At 44.1% G+C, this 24,020-nt stretch overlaps 1 protein-coding gene across 3 annotated transcripts in view; it reads left to right on the top strand.

Annotated features, from left to right (window-relative positions):
- Window positions 1-22,987, top strand: part of LOC122489100 (zinc finger and SCAN domain-containing protein 16-like) — a 31,119-nt gene extending 8,132 nt beyond the window's left edge. The window contains exons 1-3 of one of the 3 annotated variants that reach the window (XM_043590615.1): window positions 10,634-11,568; window positions 12,812-12,950; window positions 20,508-22,987. In XM_043590615.1, coding sequence (XP_043446550.1) covers window positions 11,182-11,568; window positions 12,812-12,950; window positions 20,508-21,028 — 1,047 coding nt within the window. In that variant the 5' untranslated portion in view covers window positions 10,634-11,181 and the 3' untranslated portion in view covers window positions 21,029-22,987. Of the gene's footprint in view, window positions 1-2,396; window positions 3,334-10,633; window positions 11,569-12,811; window positions 12,951-16,439; window positions 16,834-20,507 lie in introns of those variants that run through there. The other 2 variants (XM_043590616.1, XM_043590617.1) reach the window with 2 other exon arrangements.
- The last annotated feature ends 1,033 nt before the right edge of the window (window positions 22,988-24,020 follow it).

Raw genomic sequence — 24,020 nt, 5'->3', positions numbered from 1 at the left:
CAGTTTGCAATCCGATCAACAGTGCAAAAGATACTCTTTCTCCACATCCTCGCCAACATCTGTTGTTGCCTGATTTGTTAATGTGAGCCGTTCTGACAGGTGTAAGGTGGTATCTCATTGTGGTTTTGATTTGTATTTCCCTGATGATGAGTGATGTTGAGCATTTTTTCATGTGTCGGTTGGCCATCTGGATGTCTTCTTTGGAGAAGCGTGTATTCATGTCTTTTGCCCTTTTCTTCACTGGATTATTTGCTTTTTGGGTGTTGAGTTTGATGAGTTCTTTATAGATTTTGTATACTAACTCTTTATCTGGTATGTCATTTGCAAATATCTTCTCCCATTCTGTCCGTTGCCTTTTAGTTTTGATGATTGTTTCCTTCGCTGTGCAGAAGCTTTTTATTTTGATGAGGTCCCAATAGTTCATTTTTCCTTTTGTTTTTCTTGCCTCTGGAGACATGTTGAGTAAGAATTTGCTGTGGCCAAGATCCAAGAGGTTTTTGCCTGCTTTCTCCTGGAGGATTTTGATGGCTTCCTGTCTTCCATTGAGGTCTTTCATCCACTTTGAGTTTATTTTTGTGTATGGTGTAAGAAAGTGGTCCAGGTTCATTCTTCTGCATGTTGCTGTCCAGTTTTCCCAGCACCACTTGCTGAAGAGACTGTCTTTATTCCATTGGATAGTCTTTACTTCTTTGTCAAAGATTAGTTGCCCATACGTTTGTGGGTCCATTTCTGGGTTCTCTATTCTATTCCACTGATCTGAGTGTCTGTTCTTGTGCCAGTACCATCCTGTCTTGATGATTACAGCTTTGTAGTAGAGCTTGAAGTCTGGGATTATGATGCTTCCTGCTTTGGTTTTATTTTTCAAGATTGCTTTGGCTATTCGGGGTCTTTTCTGGTTCCATACAAATTTTAGGATTATTTGTTCTAGCTCTGTGAAGAATGCTGGTGTTACTTTGATAGGGATCACGTTGAATATGTAGATTGCTTTGGGTAGTGTCGACATTTTAACAATATTTGTTCTTCCTATCCAGGAGCATGGAATCTTTTTCCATTTCCTTGTGTCTTCTTCAATTTCTTTCATCAGCTTTCTATAGTTCTCAGTGTATAGATTTTTCACCTCTTCGGTTAGATTTATTCTTAGGTATTTTATGGTTTTTGGTGCAAATGTAAATGGGATCGATTCCTTGATTTCTCTTTCTGTCACTTCATTGTCAATGTATAGGAATGCAACCGATTTCTGTGCATTGATTTTATATTCTGCAACCTTGCTGAATTCATGAATCAGTTCTTGCAGTTTTTTGGTGGAATCTTTTGGGTTTTCCATATAGAGTATCATGTCATCTGTGAAGAGTGAAAATTTGACCTCCTCCTGGCCGATTTGGATGCGTTTTATTTCTTTGTGTTGTCTGATTGCAGAGGCGAAGACTCCCAATACTATGTTGAATAACAGTGGCGAGAGTGGACATCCCTGTCTTGTTCCTGACCTTAGGGGAGAGCTCTCAGTTTTTCCCCATTTGGATGATATTAACGTTGGGTCCTTCATATATGGCTTTTATGATCTCGAGGTATGATCCTTCTATCCCTACTTTCTTGAGGGTTTTTATCCAGAAAGGATGCTGTGTTTTGTCAAATGCTTTCTCTGCATGTATTGAGAGGATCATATGGTTCTTGTCATTTCTTTTATTGATGTGACGAGTCACGTTAATTGTTTTGAGGATATTGAACCAGCCCTGCATCCCAGGTATAAATCCCGCTTGGTCATGGTGAATGCTTTTTTTAATGTATTGTTGGATCCTGTTGGCTAATATCTTTTGAGGATTTTTGCATCCATGTTCATCAGGGTAGACTCCCAGGTTTTTCTTTGCAAGAAGAGTAGTCATGTCTTTGGGGCCACATCAGTTTCTGTCTGTCCCCACATGATAATATCCTGTTGTGCCCCATATGTCCAGACATGCTTGTTCTGCGTATTTGGAAATAGGATACTTTTCTGTGCTCTGACCCCTCATTTTTCAGTACTCCAGGGGTCTTCAGGGCCCCCTGCATGGAGCTGCTTCTCAGCTCCACATCAGCACCGGCCCCCTGGCAGCTTTCCTCCTCTCACAGCCCTGTGCCTTCGTCCATCTCGACCCCACTTTGGCCTTCCCTCGGAACCCCCTGTCCTCTCAGATCCTCTCCTGTTGTTGACTTACGCCCCACTGACCATCTCCGTCTCCACAAGCCATGCCTGGCCAGTGCAGCCACTGCTGGTCCCTCTTCCTTTGCCTTCCCCCACTGTCTTCCTCACATGGTGTGGAACAATTGTGTTGGTAGAGTTAAGCTGTGTACTTGTAGTAGATGTGTTTAATTTTACTTCCTGTATGTTTCAGTGATGTTTGAAATCTCTCCTTTTGTTTCAGATGACGTCATCGGAATTGAGAAAGGAGAATCGATTCAAAAGCAGGAGGTTACCGTAGATACAGAGTCTCCAAAAAAGTCACCCGGCCAAATCAACGGAAAAGTCCCTCATTGTGAAGAAACCCAAGAACATGAAGGACAGCCAAAGAGATATCAGAGAAATTCTTCAACCGAGAGAAGATATAAGTGTGACGAGTGTGGGAGAAGATTCACTCAAAACTCAAGCCTCATTAGACATAAGAGAATCCACACTGGAGACAGACCCTATTCATGTAACGTGTGCGGCAAAACCTTCATCCAGAGTTCCCAACTTATTGACCATCAGAGAATACATAACCGATTAAAACCGTATCAGTGTGATGAGTGTGGAAAAGCCTTTTATTACAGTTCACACCTTGTTCAGCATCAAAGGACCCACACTGGAGAAAAACCTTTCCAGTGCGGTGAGTGTGGGAAAGCCTTTCACTACAGCTCCGGCCTCGTTCGGCACCAGAGGACCCACACGGGAGAGAAGCCCTACCAGTGTCACGTCTGTGGAAAGGCTTTCTGTCTGAGCTCGCACCTGATTCAGCACCAGCGCGTGCACACTGGGGAGAAGCCGTACCAGTGCAGCGAGTGTGGGAAAAGCTTCAGCCAGAGCTCAGGCCTCTTCCATCACCACAGGATCCACAGTGGGGAGAAGCCGTATGAATGTGATGAGTGTGGAAAGGCCTTCAGTCACAGCTCAGCCCTGGTTGGGCACCAGCGAATCCACAGTGGAGAGAGGCCCTATGAGTGTGACGTGTGCGGGAAGGCGTTCAGTTATAGCTCCCATCTTCTGGGACATCGAAGGATCCACACTGGGGAGAAGCCCTATGAGTGTGACGTGTGCGGGAAAGCTTTCCGACGGAGCTCGCACCTCCTGGTGCATCAGCGAATCCACACTGTAGAGAAGCCCTGGTGATGTCAGCAATGGTGCAGAATTATCCATCCGCACTTTCCTGCAGAACGTCAGACAGGGGCGTCTCCGTGATGGAGAAGTAGGGAATTCTGTGATCACCATTGCGGTTTCCGCTGTCATCTGAAAATACTTCTGGAGGCTGAAAGAGGCAATCACCTGACAGCTTGCCAAACAAGCATGTCGTCTGATGACCTGGGACCTTGGAGGGGCTCGTTCCACAGCCTCAGACTTTCCTCCTCGAAGCAGGGGCTCAGGAGATCTCTGTAATCCGTTAGATATGTCCCCAGGGTGGTAGAGATGCTGCTATTCCCTCCCCTGCCTCCTTTCCTCCCTATTTTCTTTGGAGTCGGAGTGATGATCTTGTCTGAAGTGTGAGTGGAGAGTTACTTGATTTACATTTTTAAAAATCCTGAATTTTTGGTTAGCTTGATAAAAGACCTCAGCCTCTCGGTTGTCTACACTAAAAACATAAATACAAAAACCACTTTGTAATTTGGGATAAACGTTTGGGTGGGTAGGAAGGTTCCATGGGATGGAGCAGGAGGGTTGATCACACACATCCGGTGACCTTTCATCTTCCACCAGAGATGTCAAACAGGCCAGGGCGCTGTATTTGGCCTGCATGTGCGTTTTTCCCACATAGTATGTTTTGTGATAACATGAAATTATTTCAACTTTTAAAAATCTGGAGATTTCACATCGAATCTGACTTTCCAGATTCTCTTACAAAAACGCATGATGTGGCAATACTAGATGCCACCTTCCCACGAGGCAGGAGTTGACCGGAGCAGATTATCACCCACTGCGGATGGACACAGTCCACTACCACACAGCGACCTGTGCTCCCTGACCACCCCCTGCTCCCCTTACCTGTGTGAGCCCTGCCCTGCTCTCCGGGCTTCTCAGGACCACCTTGCCACCAAAACACTGCACTTTAGCTTTAGGCGCTGGCCCCCAAGAAGATTTTCTCTGAAGAAAAGGCTTTCTGCTAACAAAAGCTTGAAGATTTACTATAAAAGATTTAAGGAGCACCTGGGTGGCTTAGTTAGACATCTGACTCCTGATCTCCGCTCAGGTCTTGATCTCAGGGGAGGGAGTTCAAGCCCCTTCTTGGGCACTGCACTGGGCATGAAGCCTACCTAAATAAATAAATTTAAAAATGTGTACTTGAGCACCTGAAGGTAGAGGAAAGCCATGGTAAAATATTCCTTAGATAGAAAATACAGGTACTTATTGAAAGTCAACTGTGATGGCTTCTAGCCAGACCTGTGGAGACTAGTTCTTCCTGTGAGATGAAAACAGCATGCTGATGGGATCAACACTAATGTTGGAGTGAACAGGCTCAGGGCCCAAAGCAGAGGTGCAGCTGAGGGAGAGAAGCTCAAGATCTGAAGCCACAGGGGCGGCAAGGCCGTGGAATGAGGCCCAAATGGGAGAGTGGGGAGAGGATGAGGCCCAAATGGGAGAGTGGGAAGAAAAAGCTACGAATAAGGGAGGGTCAGGGATGAACAGGAAAAGAGAAAGGTGAGAGACACAAGAAAAACCAACCGCAAACAGGAAGTGGAAGCAAAGGCAGTGAAAACGTGGAAGACCTGGAGGCTGAAGCCCTCAGTATTAATCCACCCTTCATTTCTATGCCTTGGAGGTCAAATCCCTGATAATGAAAGACCCGTACCCAATCTCAGCTCACTGCGGTTTGTACCGCGACCCGGGCCCTGTGTGGGCCTCTGGGTGATGGGACACAGGACCCCTGTGTCCTATGGAAAAGCCATGTTCTACGGCTTCTTAGCAAAGCCAGCCAAGCAGAAGGACTCTCCCCAGGAGAAGGAAGACATTCTTGGCCTCTCTGGGAAGCGGGTGATTTGCCCATTCCTCCTAAAAAGGAAAAAGTGCGTTGTGAGATAGCAGTACCCATTTTATACTAAATGAATGATGTGGCAAAATGAAAAGTCCTTTGCAAACTGTGACAATCATGGCTGTTATTTGTTGGAACACCAGTTGTGTCCAGCATCCTGTATCTCATGTCAGCATCCCAACTCTTCTGTAAGGTACAATTTATTGTCTTAAACAGTATGTAGATATGATTTATTCTTACGAAGGGCTTATAATAAAATGAAAAGTTTTTGTTATGTTTAAATGTTAAACAGCCTATACAAGTATTTTTAAAATATAATATGTAAAACAGTCTTAAAATATTAAAAATTGGAAATAACAAAATATCAACAGTGTATTTACGTTATGAAAAGGGAGTGATTCTCACCTTTCTACTCTGTATATTCCAGGTGAAAACATTAGAATTCATCATACACATGTGGTAAATACTTTTTAAAAATTAAAATATTACAGAATTGAGCCTTTCTGGAGATGATTCTTTGGTAGCTTTTTCAATTATTTCCTTTAGGATTGGTTTATTTAGGTTTTTCTACTTTTTTTTTTTTTTAAGTAATCCCTACACCCACCATGGGGCTCAAAACTGCATCGCTGAGATCAAGAGTCATATGCTCCACTGACTGAGCCAACAAGGTGCTCCTAGATTTTTCCACTACTTTTTTAAGTTTATTTATTTTGAGAGAGAGAGAGCCGTGCACATGAGTGGGGGAGGGGCAGAGAGAGACTGAGAACCCCAAGCAGGCTCCACACTGTCAGCACAGAGCCTGATTCAGGGCTTGAACTCAAGAACTGTGCGATCATGACCTGAGTCGAAATCAAGAGTCAGATGCTTAACTAGCAGCTACCCAGGCACCCTGATTGTTCTTCTTGAATAAATTTTGGAACTAAAGGTTCTTTCCCAGAAAATCCCCATCATTAAGATTTTTAAAATTTTGATAGCATACTTTCTTCTTCATCTGCTATTTGTCATTTACAATTTTTAAATTTTTTCTCTCAATTGGATTTACTATAGGTTTTTTGTTTTTAATGGGCTTGCTTACAAATAGTTCATTTTTGGATCTATTAATGTCACTTTTTCTATTTTCTAATTCTTTTTATTTTTCTAAACTTTTATTGGGGGTTTCTTTTTCTAATTCCTTGAATGCTCAAGGAATTAGATGTGAGGAACAAAGGCAAAAAAGGAAACGTAGATAAAATTAAATTTCCTTATAGCCTGCAGCCATTGACAAATAGTTGAGGCAGGCAGGGTGTAACATTTCTCCAGGAACTCCCTACTGTTTCAATGTTAATGCCTCTCACTAGAGGGAAAAACTTGAGCTGCTGGATCCTTTGAGTCTTCTTTAACATATGAAAATCCCTTTGGAAACTTCCTTTGTCTTTACCTCCCCGAACTCCCAAGTAGATAATCTGTCTTCACAATCCCCGGGTGGCTCTTCCTGCCCACAGGTCCAGTGCCCGTGCTATAATAAAACCACCTGTTTGTGCAGAAGATGTCTCAAGAATTCTTTCTTTACCACATCATTTTGTTCATTTATTTTCTCCCTTTTTAAATAATGAAAGCAAGTGAAAATATACACCCATAAAATACTGTTATTTTGAAATAGTGTATTTGTGGGGCACCTGGGTGGCACAGTTGTTAAGCATCCAACTTTGTCTCAGGTCATGATCTCACCGTTCGTGGGTTCCAGCCCTGCATTGGGCTCTCTCCCGTCAGCTCAGAGCCAGCTTCGGATCCTCTGTCTCCCTGCCCCTCCCTGCTCGCTTTCTCTGTTTCTCTCAAAACTAAATAAAAACATTTAATTAAATAATAAAATATTTTTAAAAAAACCATCTACTAGTGTTTTTGTGAGGTGTTTTTTTTTTTCCGGGGATGGGGGGAGGTGCGGTGGTAAATTTGGAAGGTAGAAGTTTAATTTTTTTTTTTCAACGTTTTTTATTTATTTTTGGGACAGAGAGAGACAGAGCATGAACGGGGGAGGGGCAGAGAGAGAGGGAGACACAGAATCGGAAACAGGCTCCAGGCTCCGAGCCATCAGCCCAGAGCCTGACGCGGGGCTCGAACTCACGGACCGCGAGATCGTGACCTGGCTGAAGTCGGACGCTAAACCGACTGCGCCACCCAGGCACCCCTGGAAGGTAGAAGTTTAAAAAAAAAAAAGTTCAGGACCTGAAGCAGGGTTTGTGTTTGGAACCCAGTGAGAGAATTTGATACATTAGATAAGGAGGGAGAAACTCACTGAAGGGGGCAGCAGGGGATAGTGGAGCTTCCTCTGTATTTTGAATTTGCTCATTTCTGCATCTCCTAAATGTCCCACCCTAGTGTATTTCATCACTTGTATCTGCCTGCAAAGCAAAGGGAAATTGGCTCTGTTCTTCATCTTTTTATTTTATTAAAAAAAATTTTTTTCAACGTTTATTTATTTTTGGGACAGAGAGAGACAGAGCATGAACGGGGGAGGGGCAGAGAGAGAGGGAGACACAGAATCGGAAACAGGCTCCAGGCTCTGAGCCATCAGCCCAGAGCCTGACGCGGGGCTCGAACTCACGGACCGCGAGATCGTGACCTGAGCTGAAGTCAGACGCTTAACCGACTGCGCCAACTAGGCACCCCGGCTCTGTTCTTCATCTTAAAGGAATTACACCCTTTTACCAGATGACCTGCCAGCCAAAGAATTTCATAGAGAAAAGGGATATCGGTTTCATTCCCCAAACAGGAAAGTTGTAGGTTGTGAAGAACGAATGGTGTTTTAAAATAGTTCTTACCTGGTTATGCCAGCAGTAGTAAGTTTGTGTAGAAAGTTACAGTTTACAGGGATGCCTGCCTGGCTTTGTTGGTGGAGCTACAACTCTTGATCTCAGGGTCATGAGTTCAAGCCCCATGTTGGGTGTAGAGATTACTTAAAAATAAAATCTTTTGGGGCGCCTGGGTGGCGCAGTCAGTTAAGCCTCTGACTTCAGCTCAGGTCATGATCTCCCAGTTCACGAATCCGAGTCCTGTGCTGACAGCTCAGAGCCTGGACCCTGCTTCGGATTCTGTGTCTCCCTCTCTCTCTGCCCCTCCCTTGCTCACACTGTCTCTCTCATTCTCTCAAAAATAAACATTAAAAAAATGTTTAATAAAATATAATTTAAAAATTTTTTTTAATAAAAAAGTTATGTTTTACAGAAATATATAATGTATAAAATCAGGTTCCCTGTAAGTTTACCTGAAGTGATAATCACTGAGAACACAATTATTCTGTAAAAATAGTATTATATACTGTTTTGTAACTTACTTTTTTTACTCAATATGCCTTTGGTATCTTTGAGTTTTTAGCCTTTAAAAAGATTGGGCATATAAAAATTTAAATTCCCAAGTGTGGACATTTGGGTTTCCCACTTCAAATAAACAGTGTTTCTTAGTGTATATTTGAACATTTGTGTAAATATTTCTACATGAATAATTCCAAGAAACTCAGTTGCTGCATCAGGAGGTATGGACATAGTAATTTTAAAAAGTCTTGCTTTCCAAAAATATACAAAGTAAGAATGCCTATATTTTCACATACTTTCCAATACTGAATATGACTAATCTTTCTGTCTTTAGTAATTTGAACAATTTAAGAAAAGTTTGTTATTGTTTTAAATTCTTTGTGAACTTGAGCTCCTTTTCATATTGTCTATTAATATTTGTGTTCTATAAATGTCTACTTAAGTTTGCCAATTTTTCTATTGGCTTGTTGATATTTTTCTTTTCTGTGTGTGTGTGTGTGTGTGTGTGTGTGTGTGTGTGTGTGTAAGAGGTCTGTGTGTTTTAGGAAAATCAGTCCTGTGTCTTTTAGATGGCTGGCATATGTTACTCTGGCTTAGTTTCTATTTTCTTCATTTGAAATTGCAAATTTTAACATCGCCAGTTACATTCGTCTTTTCCTTTATGAGTTTTCAGTTATATGTCTTTAGGGTTTTATGCCATGCTCAGAACCATCCCCACTCCAAGGTAGTAATAGCTTCTGAACCGATCTCCCTGCTTCTGCCCTTGTCCAATCCCCTTCACTTACAAGTTTATTTTTAACAGGGTAGTCTTTTCAGTAACTGCATCTGAACATGTTACTCCTCTTCTCAGAAATTCTGAATGGCTTCCCAAGAATAAAAACCAAGATCCTTGAACTCACCCAAGACCCTCATTTCTCTCCCTCTCTCTACTCCCAACACCCTTTTCTTCCCTTAGTTTTGGACACATAAGCCTCCTCCCTGTGCCTAGAATATTTCAAACACACTCCACTCCAGCCTGAGCATTTGCTATCCTCTCCCTGAAACAAATTTACCCTGATGACACACTCACCCATCTCCCTCAATCTTTGCTTAAATGCCAATGTACTAGTGAGGTCCTCCATGTCCACCCTACTTAAAATTGCATTACTTGTTTCTCCCTCCAAACTTCATATTTCCTTTATTTTCTGCTTGGCAGTAACATCCACCATCTAATACACTACACGTTTTTCTCATTTTTTTTTATTGCCTGCCTCCCTACCTCATATGTACAAGCACACACACACTAAATTATAAAATCCATGAAGGCAAGGGCCTTATCTTCTGTTATAGTTACAGCTTCCAGAACAGTGCCAGGCATAGTAGGTGAATAATCAGGGTTTGTATAAGAAAGGGAAGGGGGGGGGGGGCAACAGCGATGCATTTCTAACCCAAGAGATTAGCAAACATCGAAATATTTTACAAGATTATATGGCCAAATATAGGTAAACCAGAACATCTCTAGTAGGTTTCATGACTGGTAATGTTACCAGTTACAAAAGTACGAATACCCTTCCTCTATACTCCACTAATTCTACTTCTAGGAATATATACTATGGAAATAACCTTACACATGAGACAGAAGTATGTTTACAGTAACTTATTGCAGCAGCGTTTGTAAAAGATTGGAAACAACCTACATGACTATCAACGGGGTAATTATTAATAAACGACGGCACATACGACCAATTGAGTACAATGCAATTGCTTAAATAGAGGAGGAAAAGAAAAGAAGAAAAGAAAAGAAAAAAGAAAAGAAAGGAAAGGAAAGGAAAGGAAAGGAAAGGAAAGGAAAGGAAAGGAAAAGAAAAAAGCAAGCCGGAGGCTGCAGGAAGCCCTTTATGAACAATCTCCAGTACTAGTTGGTAGGAGACAAGCGAGGGGAACATGCACCTGCCGGATGCGTCTACCCACCCGTGCGCGTGTCCCGAAAAACACTGTCAAACTAAATGCTGGAGAACACTCTTCTTAAATACTGAACGATGTGAATGCATTGTTTTTTCATACCACGTATTTAATAAGTGAACCTAAAAAGCACTGGCAGGACGCGCCGCGGGCCCCTCCCAGGGCCCGCTGGTCCGCCAGGTCCTCCCGGAAGGCGGGCAGGGAGGTGCGGCCGCCGCCACAGAGGCACGGCTGCCTAGAGCGGCCGGAAGTGCCCGTGGCCGACGCCATTGGCCGGCCGGGTTCCAGCCTTTGTTCCGGGCCGCCGGGAGATCGCGGTGGTGGTCCCTGTGCGTGTTCGCGGGCGAGGTGAGTCCGCCCTGGCTCCTGGGTCCTGTGCGGGGAAGGGGCCGGGGGCGGGCGGGTCCCCACAGCCGCGGAGCCCCGAGCGGCGTGTGTTTCGCGGCGGCCTGTGCAGCCGCCGTGCGTGCTCCCGGGTAACCTGTACGCAACCCGGTGAGCAGCGCGACCTACGTGCAGGTGAGCACCTGTGGCTCCGGGCTGCGTAAGCAGCGTCCGCTGCCCCGGAGCCCCGGAGGGAGGACAGCCCCGCTCGGTGCGCGTCCGCGCAGCCTTCGAGGGCGCCGGCCGCCCGGGGTAGCGTGGCTTTGCGCTCGCTGCACCTTCCGTCGTTTCTCCGCCTCCAACTTTCTCTCCGAAACAAGCTTCCCAGAGACCGGCCTTGAATCCGCCCCAGAGACGATTATCCTCCAGCACAGCCCAGAATGGCCGCAGCCCTGGAACCCGAGGGACAAAGAGGACTTGGGGTGGTGAAGGCGGAAGACCGTTACCGGGGACGGGACCCCGGCCCACAAAACTACAGCCCCCGCAAGAGGGAAGTGTTCCGGCAGCACTTCAGGAGGCTCTGCTATCGGGATGCACCCGGGCCCAGGGAGGCTCTCACCCGGCTGTGGGAGCTGTGCCGCCGGTGGCTGAGGCCGGAGTGCCACACCAAGGAGCAGATTTTAGACCTGCTGGTGCTGGAGCAGTTCCTGAGCATTCTTCCCAGGGACCTGCAGCAGTGGGTGCAGGCGCACCATCCAAACACTGGGGAGGAGGCGGTGAGCGTGCTGGAGGACCTGGAGAGAGAGCTGGATGAGCCTCAGAAGCAGGTGGGAAGGGGACAGTGCCCAGGCTGTGAGAGATGAGGGTGTATGGACCGAGCCAAAGCAGAAAAGGCATGGGAAAGGACACCTGAAGGTATTGCATACGTTATCCTAGAGGAGAACAAGGCTTAGGGAGGGACCTGGCTGCCCATGTCGAATAACTCAAGTGTAGTTCAGTAAAGACGCTGGGGACGGATTCCGAATCAGTTTGAAAGGCAAATAGGTATCAGAGGTAAAGAAGTCTCCAAAATCCACAGCTAACTATTAAGAAATGGGCTACCTGGTAATAAATTTTTTTTTTTAATGAGAAAACCCTCTCTTTTCATAGGAAAATAGTTAAGGGGGGTTCAAGTAGATGTCAAGAATGTTACAGAACAGAACTGTCCAATAGAATTATACTGTGAGCCACATGTGTAGTTAAAGTTTTCTAGTAGCTACATTTTAAAAAATGAAACCAAGTGAAATTAAATATATTTAACCCAAAGCGGGACGCCGGGTGGCTCAGTCAGTTAAGCATCCGACTTTGGCTCAGGTCATAATAACCTGGTTGGTGACTTAGAGCATCGGAGCCTGCTTCAGATTCTGTCTCCGTCTCTCTGCCCCTCCCCGGCTCACACTCTGTCTCTTTCTCAAAAATAAATACTAAAAAACCGTGTATATATATATGTGTGTGTGTGTATACATATGTATATATATGTGTGTGTGTGTGTGTGTGTATGTATACACACACACATATATACACTTTTACATATATGTAATCTTATATTTAATAATATATATACTTATCCCAAAGTAATCATGTAGATACTATAAAAAATGAGCTATTTTACATTCTTTTTTGTATTACTTTCAAAATTCATTGTGTATTTTACCTTTTGCATATCTCAGTTCCTGCTAACTACATTTCAAGTGCTCAGTAAGCACGTTGTGTTTGTGGCTATCATATTGGACAAAGGAGTTAGAGAAGTGCCCCTGTTCAGTGGAAGTTGGGCTAGATAATTTTTAAGATTCTTTCCAAATCCCAAGATTGTGATCCTGCACTTCTGCGGGTCCTTGTGAGAATTTCCCTCTCCAGTGGCCTGAAGTACAGAGATTAGTCATTTGTTGCCATTTGCAATTGAATGAGAATTTTTCCCTTTTGTGTTCCTGTCCCTGGCAAATGCTTCTTTTGATCTTTTCTCTAAAGGTCTTTAAGTTCTTTCACAAAATCTGCCTTTTACCAGCCCAGTCAATGTTTCATTGTCTCCAGGTCCCAGCCAATTCAGAAAGACAGGACACGCTCTTGGACAAGTTGGCCCACTTGGGAAGGCCCCATGAGTCACTGACTGTCCGGCTCCATCCCGAGAAGATCCATGAGGATCAGGAATCTGGGGATCCCCAGAGGAATGGTAAGGAGCAAGACTTTATGTGTGTGAGGGAAGATGTGGTTCCTTGTGTTGGACAGGAACTTTCTCACTCTGATCTTCTCCTTTTCGAGTTTTCCTGTTTATCCTCCACCTCACTCTGGAAGATTTTACCTCCCTTCCTAGTGTTGCCTTATCGTGGAAAGAATTATGAAAATTTACTTTTTCATTAGACTTAAAAGCTGCTACTTGGCCCAGTGGATGGGGGATGGAATTTAAATACTCATTCAAGTTAATAACACCTTACATTTCTGGGGCACCTGGGTGGCTAGGTCAGTTAAGCGTCCAACTCTTGATTTTAGCTCAGGTCATGATGTCATAGTTCATGGGATCAAGCACTGCTCAGGGCTCAGAGCCTGTTTGGGATTCTCTCTCTCTGCCCCTGTCCCCTGCTCATGCTCGCTCGCGCTCTCTCTCTCTCTCTTAAAATAAACGCTTTAATAATAAATATTATGTTGAATATCTGTTGTTATTCTAGTTCTGAATTCTCTTAAATTTACATTTTGAGCAGGAGAATTTGTATGACACTCTGTATTAGTCTAGTAGGGCTCCTGAAACAGAATACCACCATTTCTGTGTGACTTAAACACAGAAACTTATTTTCTCACCGTTCTGGAAGTCCAAGATCAAGGTGTCAGCGGGCCTGGTTTCTGGTGAGGCCTCCCTCCTTGACTCACAGACTTGCTGTGTCTTTACGTGGCCTTTTCTGTGTACATGTGTACTATTGGCATCTCTTCCTCCTATGTTTATTTTTAATGTTTTTATTTATTTTTGACAGAGACAGTGCATGAGTGGGGGAGGGGCTGAGAGAGAGGCAGACACAGAATTCGAGGCAGGCTCCAGGCTCCGAGCCGTCAGCACAGAGCCTGACGCAGGGCTCGAACTCACGGACCGCGAGATCATGACCTGAGCCAAAGTCAGACGCTCAACCGACTGAGCCACCCAGGTGCCCCTTAATTACTTTTTTTTTTTTTTAAGTTTATTTATTCATTTTGAGAGAGGGAGCATGAGCAAGTGGGGGAGGAGCAGAGAGAGAAGGAGACAGAATCCCAAGCAGGATCTGCACTGTCAGCATGGAGCCCAATGTGCGGCTCAGACCCAGGGACCGTGAGATCATGACCTGAGCTGAAATCAAGAGTCAGACGCTCCGGGTGCCTGGGTGGCTCAGTCGGTTAAGCGTCCGACTTTGGCTCAGGTCGTGATCTCCCGGTCCGTGAGCTCAAGCCCCATATCGGGCTCTGTGCTGACAGCTCAGAACCTGGAGCCTGCTTCTGATTCTGTGTCTCCCTCTCTCTCTGACCCTCCCCCCGTTCATGCTCTGTCTCTCTGTGTCTAAAATAAATAAACGTTAAAAAAAAAAATTTAAATTTAAAAAAAAAAGACGCTCAACTGACTGAGCCTCCCTGGCACCCAAAAGTAAACAAACTTTAAATCCCAGTTTTGCCCAAACACTGGAGTTGTTTTTTTGTTTTTTTGTTTTTTTCTCAATGCTGTCTGTCCTTTCTCAAGAGGCTCTTCCCACCTGGCGCAATATTTATACTCCAGTCTGTTATGGATTCATTCTCGCTGCTATAAATGTTACCAGTATGGTTTTTTCATTCTCTAGGCTCCCTGCCAGGTGATTTGTCTAATCTGAAAAATGATTTTAAGTGAAGATCTTTCTAGCTGATACCTGGAAAGATGGCATTCAATTATGTATAACTTAAAAGAGTCTCTTAGTGCTTTCGAGTGTAGTGTTGGATATTGGTTAGCTTTGAAGGTGAGACCGAGACTTCCTCTTCTGTTCATTCTTCTTTTATAAACGTTGTTGAGCAGCTGCAATATGCCAGGGGCCATGCTAGATGTTAGGAATACAAGGGTGAGACTCCTCTTCAAGAAACAGAGAAGTGAGCAATTATGCTATAACCTGCCCAAAACAGGACAGCTGTCCCTGTGGTTGGCCTGCAGGAGTATCAGAGTGGGTTTGCTTGAGCTGAGATGGTCACATGGGTGGGAAGGGAAGCATCCCAGGCAGAGAGAACAGTGTGGGGGGTGGGGAAGCAGCATGAAAGCAGCATTCTAAGAACAACAGTTGCTGTGAGGTGTTTTTGATTTTGATGAAGAGAATTTTGTAGAAGGGAAAAATGCAAGGCCAATGGTGAAAGTTCCTGGATACCATGCTGAGGAACAGAACTTCATCCTATCAGAGATGGAGGTCTGTTACATTAAATAGAGAAGTGGGTGACACAGATTTGAGTTTTTATTTATTTATTTATTTTTAATTTTTTTTTTACATTTATTTATTTTTTGAGAGACCTAGAGAGACAGAGCACCAGTTGGGGAGGGGCAGAGAGAGGAGACACAGAATCCGAGGCAGGCTCCAGGCTCCAAGCTGTCAGCACAGAGCCTGATGCGGGGCTCAGACTCAGAAACTGTGAGATCATGACCTGAGCTGAAGTCGGATGCTTAACCAGCTGAGCCACCCAGGCGGCCCAGATTTGAGTTTTTAAAAATCACTATCAGTGATTCTACTTTTTTTTTTTTTTTATAATTTTTTTTTTCAACGTTTATTTATTTTTGGGACGGAGAGAGACAGAGCATGAACGGGGGAGGGGCAGAGAGAGAGGGAGACACAGAATCGGAAACAGGCTCCAGGCTCTGAGCCATCAGCCCAGAGCCCGACGTGGGGCTCGAACTCACGGACCGCGAGATCGTGACCTGCCTGAAGTCGGATGCTTAACTGACTGCGCCACCCAGGCGCCCCAACTTTTTTTTAAAGTTACAAAGGAAAACATTGGAATGATACCTCCAAATGTAGTCAAAGATTATTTGAAGCTAATGAAATCACAAGTGACATATTCTTCTCTATTTTCCAAAGTCTGTAAGTGAATGAGCACACAACTATAGTAAGGAGAAAAGATATAAACACAGGGCAGGGTGAGGGGACCACTTTCAGATATAGAGCATGGTAGACTAAGGCTGGAGAGAGGAAGGAGGAAATTCAAGAGATCCATATTATTCATTTATTAGTGAACATATCTGACTGGATATTGGTGGTGGGGGACTGTTGTAATAAAACCAAAGTTAGCGACTTGGGCAGCTGGCAGATAATGGTGTCAGTGAGTGAGAGAAAAATCAGAAGGTGGATGTATCTGTGTGAAGATTTAGAGTAGGTTCGGTTTTTATACATACGAATTTGCTGTCTCTGAAACATCCAAATACAATTCTGTAGGCAGTACAATTTAAAATATGATTCTAGGGGCACCTGGGTGGCGCAGTCGGTTAAGCGTCCGACTTCAGCCAGGTCACGATCTCGCGGTCCGTGAGTTCGAGCCCCGCGTCAGGCTCTGGGCTGATGGCTCAGAGCCTGGAGCCTGTTTCCGATTCTGTGTCTCCCTCTCTCTCTGCCCCTCCCCCGTTAATGCTCTGTCTCTCTCTGTCCCAAAAATAAATAAACGTTGAAAAAAAAATTAAAAAAAAAAAATATGATTCTAGATACAGGAGGAAGATGTGGGAGGAGAAAAGAGATTTGGGAATTGCCCCTGAGTAGATGATAGAAGACATGGCTGTAGATGAAATTGACCAAGAAGAACGTACCAAGTGAAGAGAAGAGAGGCACATGTAAATTTTTGAGGCATGCCACCGTGTGAATTTGGGGTGGAGGAAGAGGATTCTGTAAAGGAGACAGATCAGGGACTGTCAGAAAAGTAAGAGACACGGAAGAGGGTGGCGTCACTGGACAACAGGAGCTTCAGCCAGCTGTAGCCAGTGCTGAGACACAAGATACGAACTAATAAGAGGGCACCTGGGTGGCTCTGTGGGTTAAGCTCCTGACTCTGGATTTCATCTCAGGTCAAGCTTTCACAGCACATGGGATCAAGGCCCGAGTCAGGCTCTGAACTGACAGCATGGATCATGCTTGGGATTCCCTCTCTCTCTCCCCCTAAATAAATAAATAAATTAGGGGGGGGGGGAAGAACTGGTGTGCCTGGGTGGCTCAGTCAGTTAAGCATCCAACTTCAGCTCAGGTCAGGATCTCATGGTGAGATTGAGCCCCGCGTTGGGCTCTGCACTGACAGCAAGGAGCCTGCTTGGGATTCTCTCCGTCTCTCTCTGCCCCTCCCCCACTCCTTTCTCCCTCCCTCCCTCCCTCTCTCTCTCTCTCAAAATAAATTAAAAAACATTTTTTAAAATCTTCAAAACAAATTTAACAGATAGGTCACAAGAATATTTTAACATGTCAACATGCTAAATTCTCAGTATGGAACACAGAATTATTGCTTATGATGGATAGTCTGCAAAACTTTAAGTTCTAGATGGTCGGTCTTTCTTTGTTTTTTTAATGATATCTCTGGACTGCTTTCACTCTACGTGTTATAAATTCAGAAAAATACAGTTCCTAAACCTAAAATTGTAGAGGCTTACATACGTGCTACTATCAAAATAACTTGTCAAGGGAAAATAGAAATTGTCTTCCCTTAATATAATCTACTGAAAGGTGCTTTATGAAATCTAGCTATTCTATGAGGTCTGAGAATTCTTACAGCATCTTGTTTGTCTGCACTGAACAGTGTAAGTAGGACTTTTTGTCTAAGATACAGCACCAAGGGCCATATACAGTTTTTATCTGTGTCCCCACCACCGCACTCCCCAAAACTGAGAAGCAAAAAACTAACAAAACCCACCAAAACAAAACAAAAAAAACCCTGCAGAAATCATAATACATTTTAAGACATGTCTTTCAACTTTTTATTAAAAGCATGTAACATCTGGTCCAGATCTTCATTTTACTGGTGAAGAAATACACCACAGTGGTTGTGACTTGTCTGAGTCTCCAGAGTTATAGGCAGAGCTGAGATTATAGTCAGACGCTGGGCCTCCTGCCTGCTGGTCCAGAATGGTTGTTAAAAGTCATCACAATAACATACCCAAAAGCCACTATCTTTTAAAAATAAGTTATTGTTAAACAGAGAGACTTTTTTTTAATGTTTATTTATTTTTGAGAGAAACAGAGCATGAGCAGGAGAGGGGTCGACAGAGAGGGAGCACAGAATCCAAAGCAGGCTCCAGGCTCCAAGCTGTCAGCACAGAGCCCCATGCGGGGCTCGAACCCATGAACTGTGAGATCGTGACCTGAGCTGAAGTGGGACACTTAACCGACTGAGCCACCCAGGTGCCCCTCTTTGTAACACATTTTGAAAATATTTCATTTTGAAGTACTGTGCATGCTATTAACTTACAGCACTGACTCTCCATTAGCAAGAAATGACAGTTTGTTCCAGTTTCACTCAGCATTTAACCTTGTTCTTTCTCCCCAGACTGTCAAGCAAGCTGTACACATGGTGATCAAATGAGCTTTGTGGACATCTCCTCTCAGTGACCAGCAGGGCTGGGTGAATCTCAAATTGTAACTGATAGGGACTCTAGGTATTACACATGCCAAAATAACATTGGAAGGACAGCCCTGGCAGAAGTCAGAACCCAGTATTTTTCATTTTGTCCGTTCTGAAAAAAGGTCTCTTGGAATCATATTAGCCTGAGACTAGCACTTAGAAGACATACATAAACAAGACCCTGAATTCCAGCTGACCAAGAAGTAGACTGAGGTCCATGAGATGAAAAAGCTCACATTTGACAATGTCCATACGATATTCTTTATATTGTTCAGTTGCAGATCTAAGGGAGAGGATTATAATTTCAGTTGCTGACCAAAAAAAGCTGACCTTGTATTAAAAAAAAAAAAAAAAAAACCTTTGAAGTCCTGATGAGATTTTTCTCTGGATTTCTCCCAAAGCTGTGGGGGAGAGACTTATCCTGAGGACTGGTAGATTACACTGAAGATGGTGAACTGACCATTTAGGGCAAACTCTGTGTCTTTTGTTGTTGTTGTTGTTAATATTCATCAGTAAGCCCCAGGAAAGCCAGCCCCTGGTGACAGCTATATGTAAAGAAGCTGTTGAGGCTGATGCTGATGTTTCAGAATACTCCTTTTCACGGTAGGAGGTGTCTCTGATTTCCATGATTTGCTTGATCACTCTTACCCTGCTAACCTAGCAATACTTCTGTCACACGTTATACTTTTACACATGCTTTATCCTGTCTTCCCTCATCTGATCAAACAATGGGTAAAGAAGGCACAGAGGTGAGAAGGAAACCAAAATAGTTATCACCTGCCAGAATTTAAACATTGATCAGTCCAGGACTGGAATCTTGATCTTCTGGCTCTAGTTTAGTCCTTGTAATTTCTAGCCAAGGATAACATGGCATTTACTTTCCAAAACAGTATCATCTTCGAGCAAATATCCAAACTTTGAGAAAGTCTACTGCCTGGTTTTAAAAACTGATTTTTCAGGAGGAACAGATCTGAGGACGATTGGGAGCAAAGGGGACACGGTGAGGACAGTGAAGAGTGGGCTTTGTGGCTTGGCATCAGTGAGCCACGTGAGCCAGAGTTTCCAGCCCAACCCAGGCACTGAGATGCCCTGGGAGCTCTTGCTGCTGCTTCCTTCAGGCCAAGTGAGCCCCTGAGGACTAACTAAATGACAGCTGCACTGTTAGGATTCCTAGGTTCATTGAGATGGTAGTCACAGCATGACTGAATAGGTGACACTTTCTACCCCCTCCAAATCATCAAAACAGCTATTTTCTTACAAAGTTCAACTCAAATATTTACTGAGTACTTGCTATTGTGTGCTATTGTATGCAAAGCATGAGGTTGAGGACATAGTGATCAGGAAGAGGGAAAAGAGCCAATTTGGGAGATTTAGGGAAGACTTCCTGGAGGAGAGAATATTTGAGTTCGACCTTGAAAAATACCTACCCCATTGGTTCTCAAGATGTGGTCCCTGAATCCGTAGTATCTCTCCCACCAGGAAACTTGTTAGAAATGCAAATTTTTGAGCTCTACGCCAGCTGTATCAAAGCTGAGTGGGAAGCCTAGTATTCTGGTTTAAGAAGCCATCCGTGTGATTCTGATGCAAATCACGTTTCAGGGCTGGCACTGGAGATCAGAGTGTGGACACACACCAGACCATCCATTGTCACTTCCTCTATTTATCCTGCCCTGCATGCTCTCAACCTGCTTTTAACTGATTATTATCCTTCATGCGGTTCCTTTCTCTGATGGTTCCTACTCACTACATTCAGTTCAGATCCCTAATCCCACTGTCTTCTCCCACTTAACCACCTATGTTTCAGGCCCTGACGTGTTTCTCCCAAACTCTCAGCTCCCTCCCCGTCTGTTCTCCTACCCCCTGTCTGTCAGTCTTCGTTATCCCCAGCATATCCGTAGTCCTCATTTACCGCTCAGCACTCTGCCTGTGCACGAGATTGCCAGGTGACCCTTCAATCCACATCACTGCCTTCTCTCTTCTTAATCTCTTCCCAAATAACCCTGCCACCGGCTTCCCCGCTCGCCTCTTAATTTCTTCCTTATATCGTCGGTACGATTTGATGGTGCCAAATCTCTGGTTTGTGCGTTGTGTGTGACTTTTATAATACATTTAGAGCGTTCATGTGTTCTTTCTCAAACTTAGATTAGGACACCTTTGTGTTTGGTTACAGGTGATGAAACCAGCACTAAGAATGAAGTGTTGTCCCAGAAGGAAGATACGCCCAAGGACACACAGTTCCTTGGCAAGGTAAATGACGGACTTAACAAAGACATTCCTCTGCCTCCGGAACCCAGAGATGCTACTGAAAGCAAGGGCAGAGTGGAGTGGCCGCAGAGGGAGAGAAGGCGCTACACGTGCGAGGACTGCGGGAAGAGTTTCAGTCACAGCTCAGACCTCAGCAAACACAGGAGGACTCACACTGGAGAGAAACCCTACAAGTGCGACGAATGTGGGAAGGCCTTCATTCAGCGCTCCCATCTCCTCGGACATCACAGAGTACACACTGGAGTGAAACCTTATAAATGTGAAGAATGCGGGAAGGATTTTAGTGGGCGCACAGGTCTTATTCAGCACCAGAGAATCCACACGGGTGAAAAACCCTATGAATGTGAGGAGTGCGGGAGGCCCTTCCGCGTGAGTTCGGCCCTTATCAGACATCAGAGAATTCATACAGCCAATAAGCTCTACTAAGATGGTGAAGGAACCGTTCTTAGCTCCTCAGGCCTCATTATTTCCCAGAGAATCCGCCTTAGACGCTGAGTAACCTGAATGCAGGCAAAGCTTCAGTCATTAAACATTTCTCCGGCACCAGAGAATCTACCTGAGAAAGTTTCCTTTTATTTCTAAATTAGTTCAGTTTCTTGGGAAGAGTTAAGAGTTATTTCCGAAAGCCTTGTCTGTTGACATACTGCTGACTTGCAGCCCAAAATAGCCATTTTCTTGGTGGAAAGGCAGCGAATGCTGCTTCTCAGCTCTCCTTGTTACTTGACCGTTCAGTGTACAACTTTGGGCAAACATTCACTTTCTTTTTAAGTTTATTTATTTACTTTGAGAGAAACAGAGATCCCAAGCAGGCGCACACAAGTGTGAAGGGGCAGAGAGAGAGACTCCCAAGCAGGTTCTGTGCTGTCAGTGCAGAGCCCGACGTAGGACTCGAACTCCTGAACCATGAGATCACGACCTGAGCCGAAATCAAGAATCACACACTCAACCAACTGAGTCTCTTGTGTGCCCCTAAACATTTACATTTTTCTCTGCCTTCGTTTCCCATTCCGTAGCATGCAGATGGCATAGCAGAAACCTACCAGATATATTGTGTTAAGTTAAAGCTGCTTTTGAAATTAATAACTAAAACAATACTGTTTGTTTTCCACCACTACTGCTAGAATGGCCTAAATATTAATCTCATTTTTATCTTAAAGTAGGGAGTACAATCATTTTGTGGAATTTGTTTGCCATTGCTGAAAAAGAGGAAACCATCAGGAAAGATAGCAGGCTAAGGAAGACATTCCAGTGGAAAGGAAAGCAGTTAAGTGATGAATAGGAGCTATTGGGAAGGAGGGGGATGATGGTGTATTAGGGATCTATAATGTGGATAAATCACTCCTGAGTCTCCCGTCACTGTAAACTGAAGGACATGGAGGGATCGTTCTAGAACTGTATTGTCCAGTATAGTAGCCAGTCACCCACACATGGCTGTATAAACTTAAATTAACTGAAATAAAATAGAAAATTCTGTTGTTAGTGACATTTTAAGTACTCAACAGCCATGTGTGGCTAGTAGCACCTGGATTGGACAACACAGATATAGGCCATTTTTATCTGCAGAAAGTTCTAAAGGACATTGCTGTCCTAACCAATCACTGGTAAGGTATCTTCCAGCTTTGACGTCCTGTGATTCTGAGTTCAGGAAGGTAGTAAAAGCGATACCTGAGGAGGCTGCAATAGCAACAGATAAAATGCAAACACCCTAAGAAAGTAATTTAGTAATAACTTTATAGCACCTTTTCAGCCTTAGCAAAAGAGTATATTATAATTGGAGGATTGAAGACTATTAAAATGAATACAGTAACCTAATCTAAATTAAAAGGCTAAATTATAATCAATTTTTTTCTTTCTGGCTTGGAAATATATTAGCAGTTCATGTACTTGGAACAGTTTTACATCCCTAATTTGAGAATTTTAATGACATGACAAATTGTGGCCAGAGGCCCAGCGCATTCAGAGTTAACACCATTCAACTGCCATGCCCACTGGGTTTAGGAATAGCCTTCCCAGAACAACCAGGCAGTGACCGAATCTCTTCCTGAAGACAATAGTCAGACATCCTTCTTTTGTATTGTGCTCGACTAGTTAAACCACCACAGTCAGTTTTGGGTCTCTACTCCCACTGGGAGATGAATCTTAGGCCATTCCCTGTAGCTCCATAAAGATAAACTGGGCTTTTATGTCTTTTGAACATACTTGGTAGAAAATTTTAAGACCTCAAGCTTCACACTCCTGCTTGTTTTTATGATAATTATCTGGGCAATATTTTAGGCATTTGAAACAAAAGATTTTTTAATGGTCCTAAGAGAAAAGTAAAGCATTAAATCTCTAGTATTAAAAATGTCTTATTTTGAAAATAAAGTTAAATGCTTACTGAGTGAAGCTTCCCCCTTTACCTTTTGCCTCGCTGAGACACATGCACGGGAGTTGTCGGCAGATCCTGACCTTGAATTTAGAGAGGCTTCTGCAGTGGGAAGAAAGATGATCCTGGCTGCCACAACATTAGGGCTCTTAAAATTGGTAAAGACATGACAGACTGGTTTTCCTTTATCCTCTATGCTAGAGCATTCTACTCATAGTTGTGAATACCTGTTAGTACAAAGAATGGTCCTAGTCTTAGAGTTGGATACCTTTAAAGGCTGAGTGAAGACTAGTTTGGAGCACTGACACCATGCTACCCTTTTCTAGGTTTGGTGTTGATTCCAAATTGCCACTGCAGTGTCCACCACCTGATACTGACAGAGGGACCATAAGAGTCCAGGAGAGACAAATGTAAGGGGCCAGAGACAGCCTAGAGTGCTGCAGCAAGAGAAGAAAGGCCAGCAGACCCTGGGATAACCCAGGCATAAGGCACAGGAGCGTGAGGTTAGAGGAGATCTGAGTTGCTGGTACCGTGAAGAAACGCATTGTCCCAGTAAGTGTGCGGAAGCCTGAAGAGAAAGATGGTGAGGGTGCAACCAGTTGGAAGAAGAGCTGTGTTCAAGCCCAAAGTTAGCAGAAGAGAAGTTATCTGCTAGACACTAATCAGAACCACTGGGTCCCTGTGGAGCCACCCGCCACCCTCCGTGCACAGCACCTGATCGAGAGGAGCCCAGGTTCTCGGTTACCTCAGAAGCATGTGCGTTGCTTCTCCCATCTTTTTCGAGAGAGAATGATTGTATTTTATTTTGTTTATGGGTTTTGTTTTTTTTGAAAGTGGTGAGGATTGTAGTCTGAAGCTTTTGTGAACTGACAAGACAGCTGTGATTGTCCAAGGTCCCTAAACGGAGGTCGGGGTGGGGGGGGCGCAGCTCTCTCAGCCACAGATGGGGGTGGTGGTGAACTGGGGATTTTGAATGAGGAGCCAGCAGCTTTGAGGGGAGGAAATGGACACGTGCAGGGGGGGTGGGGTTCCAGGAGGAATGGATGGGCATCA

Source organism: Prionailurus bengalensis, chromosome B2, assembly GCF_016509475.1.
Source record: "Prionailurus bengalensis isolate Pbe53 chromosome B2, Fcat_Pben_1.1_paternal_pri, whole genome shotgun sequence".
NCBI lineage: Eukaryota > Metazoa > Chordata > Mammalia > Carnivora > Felidae > Prionailurus > Prionailurus bengalensis.
Note: the sequence above shows the minus strand (reverse complement) of the source record. Positions and strands in the feature narration are given on the sequence as shown.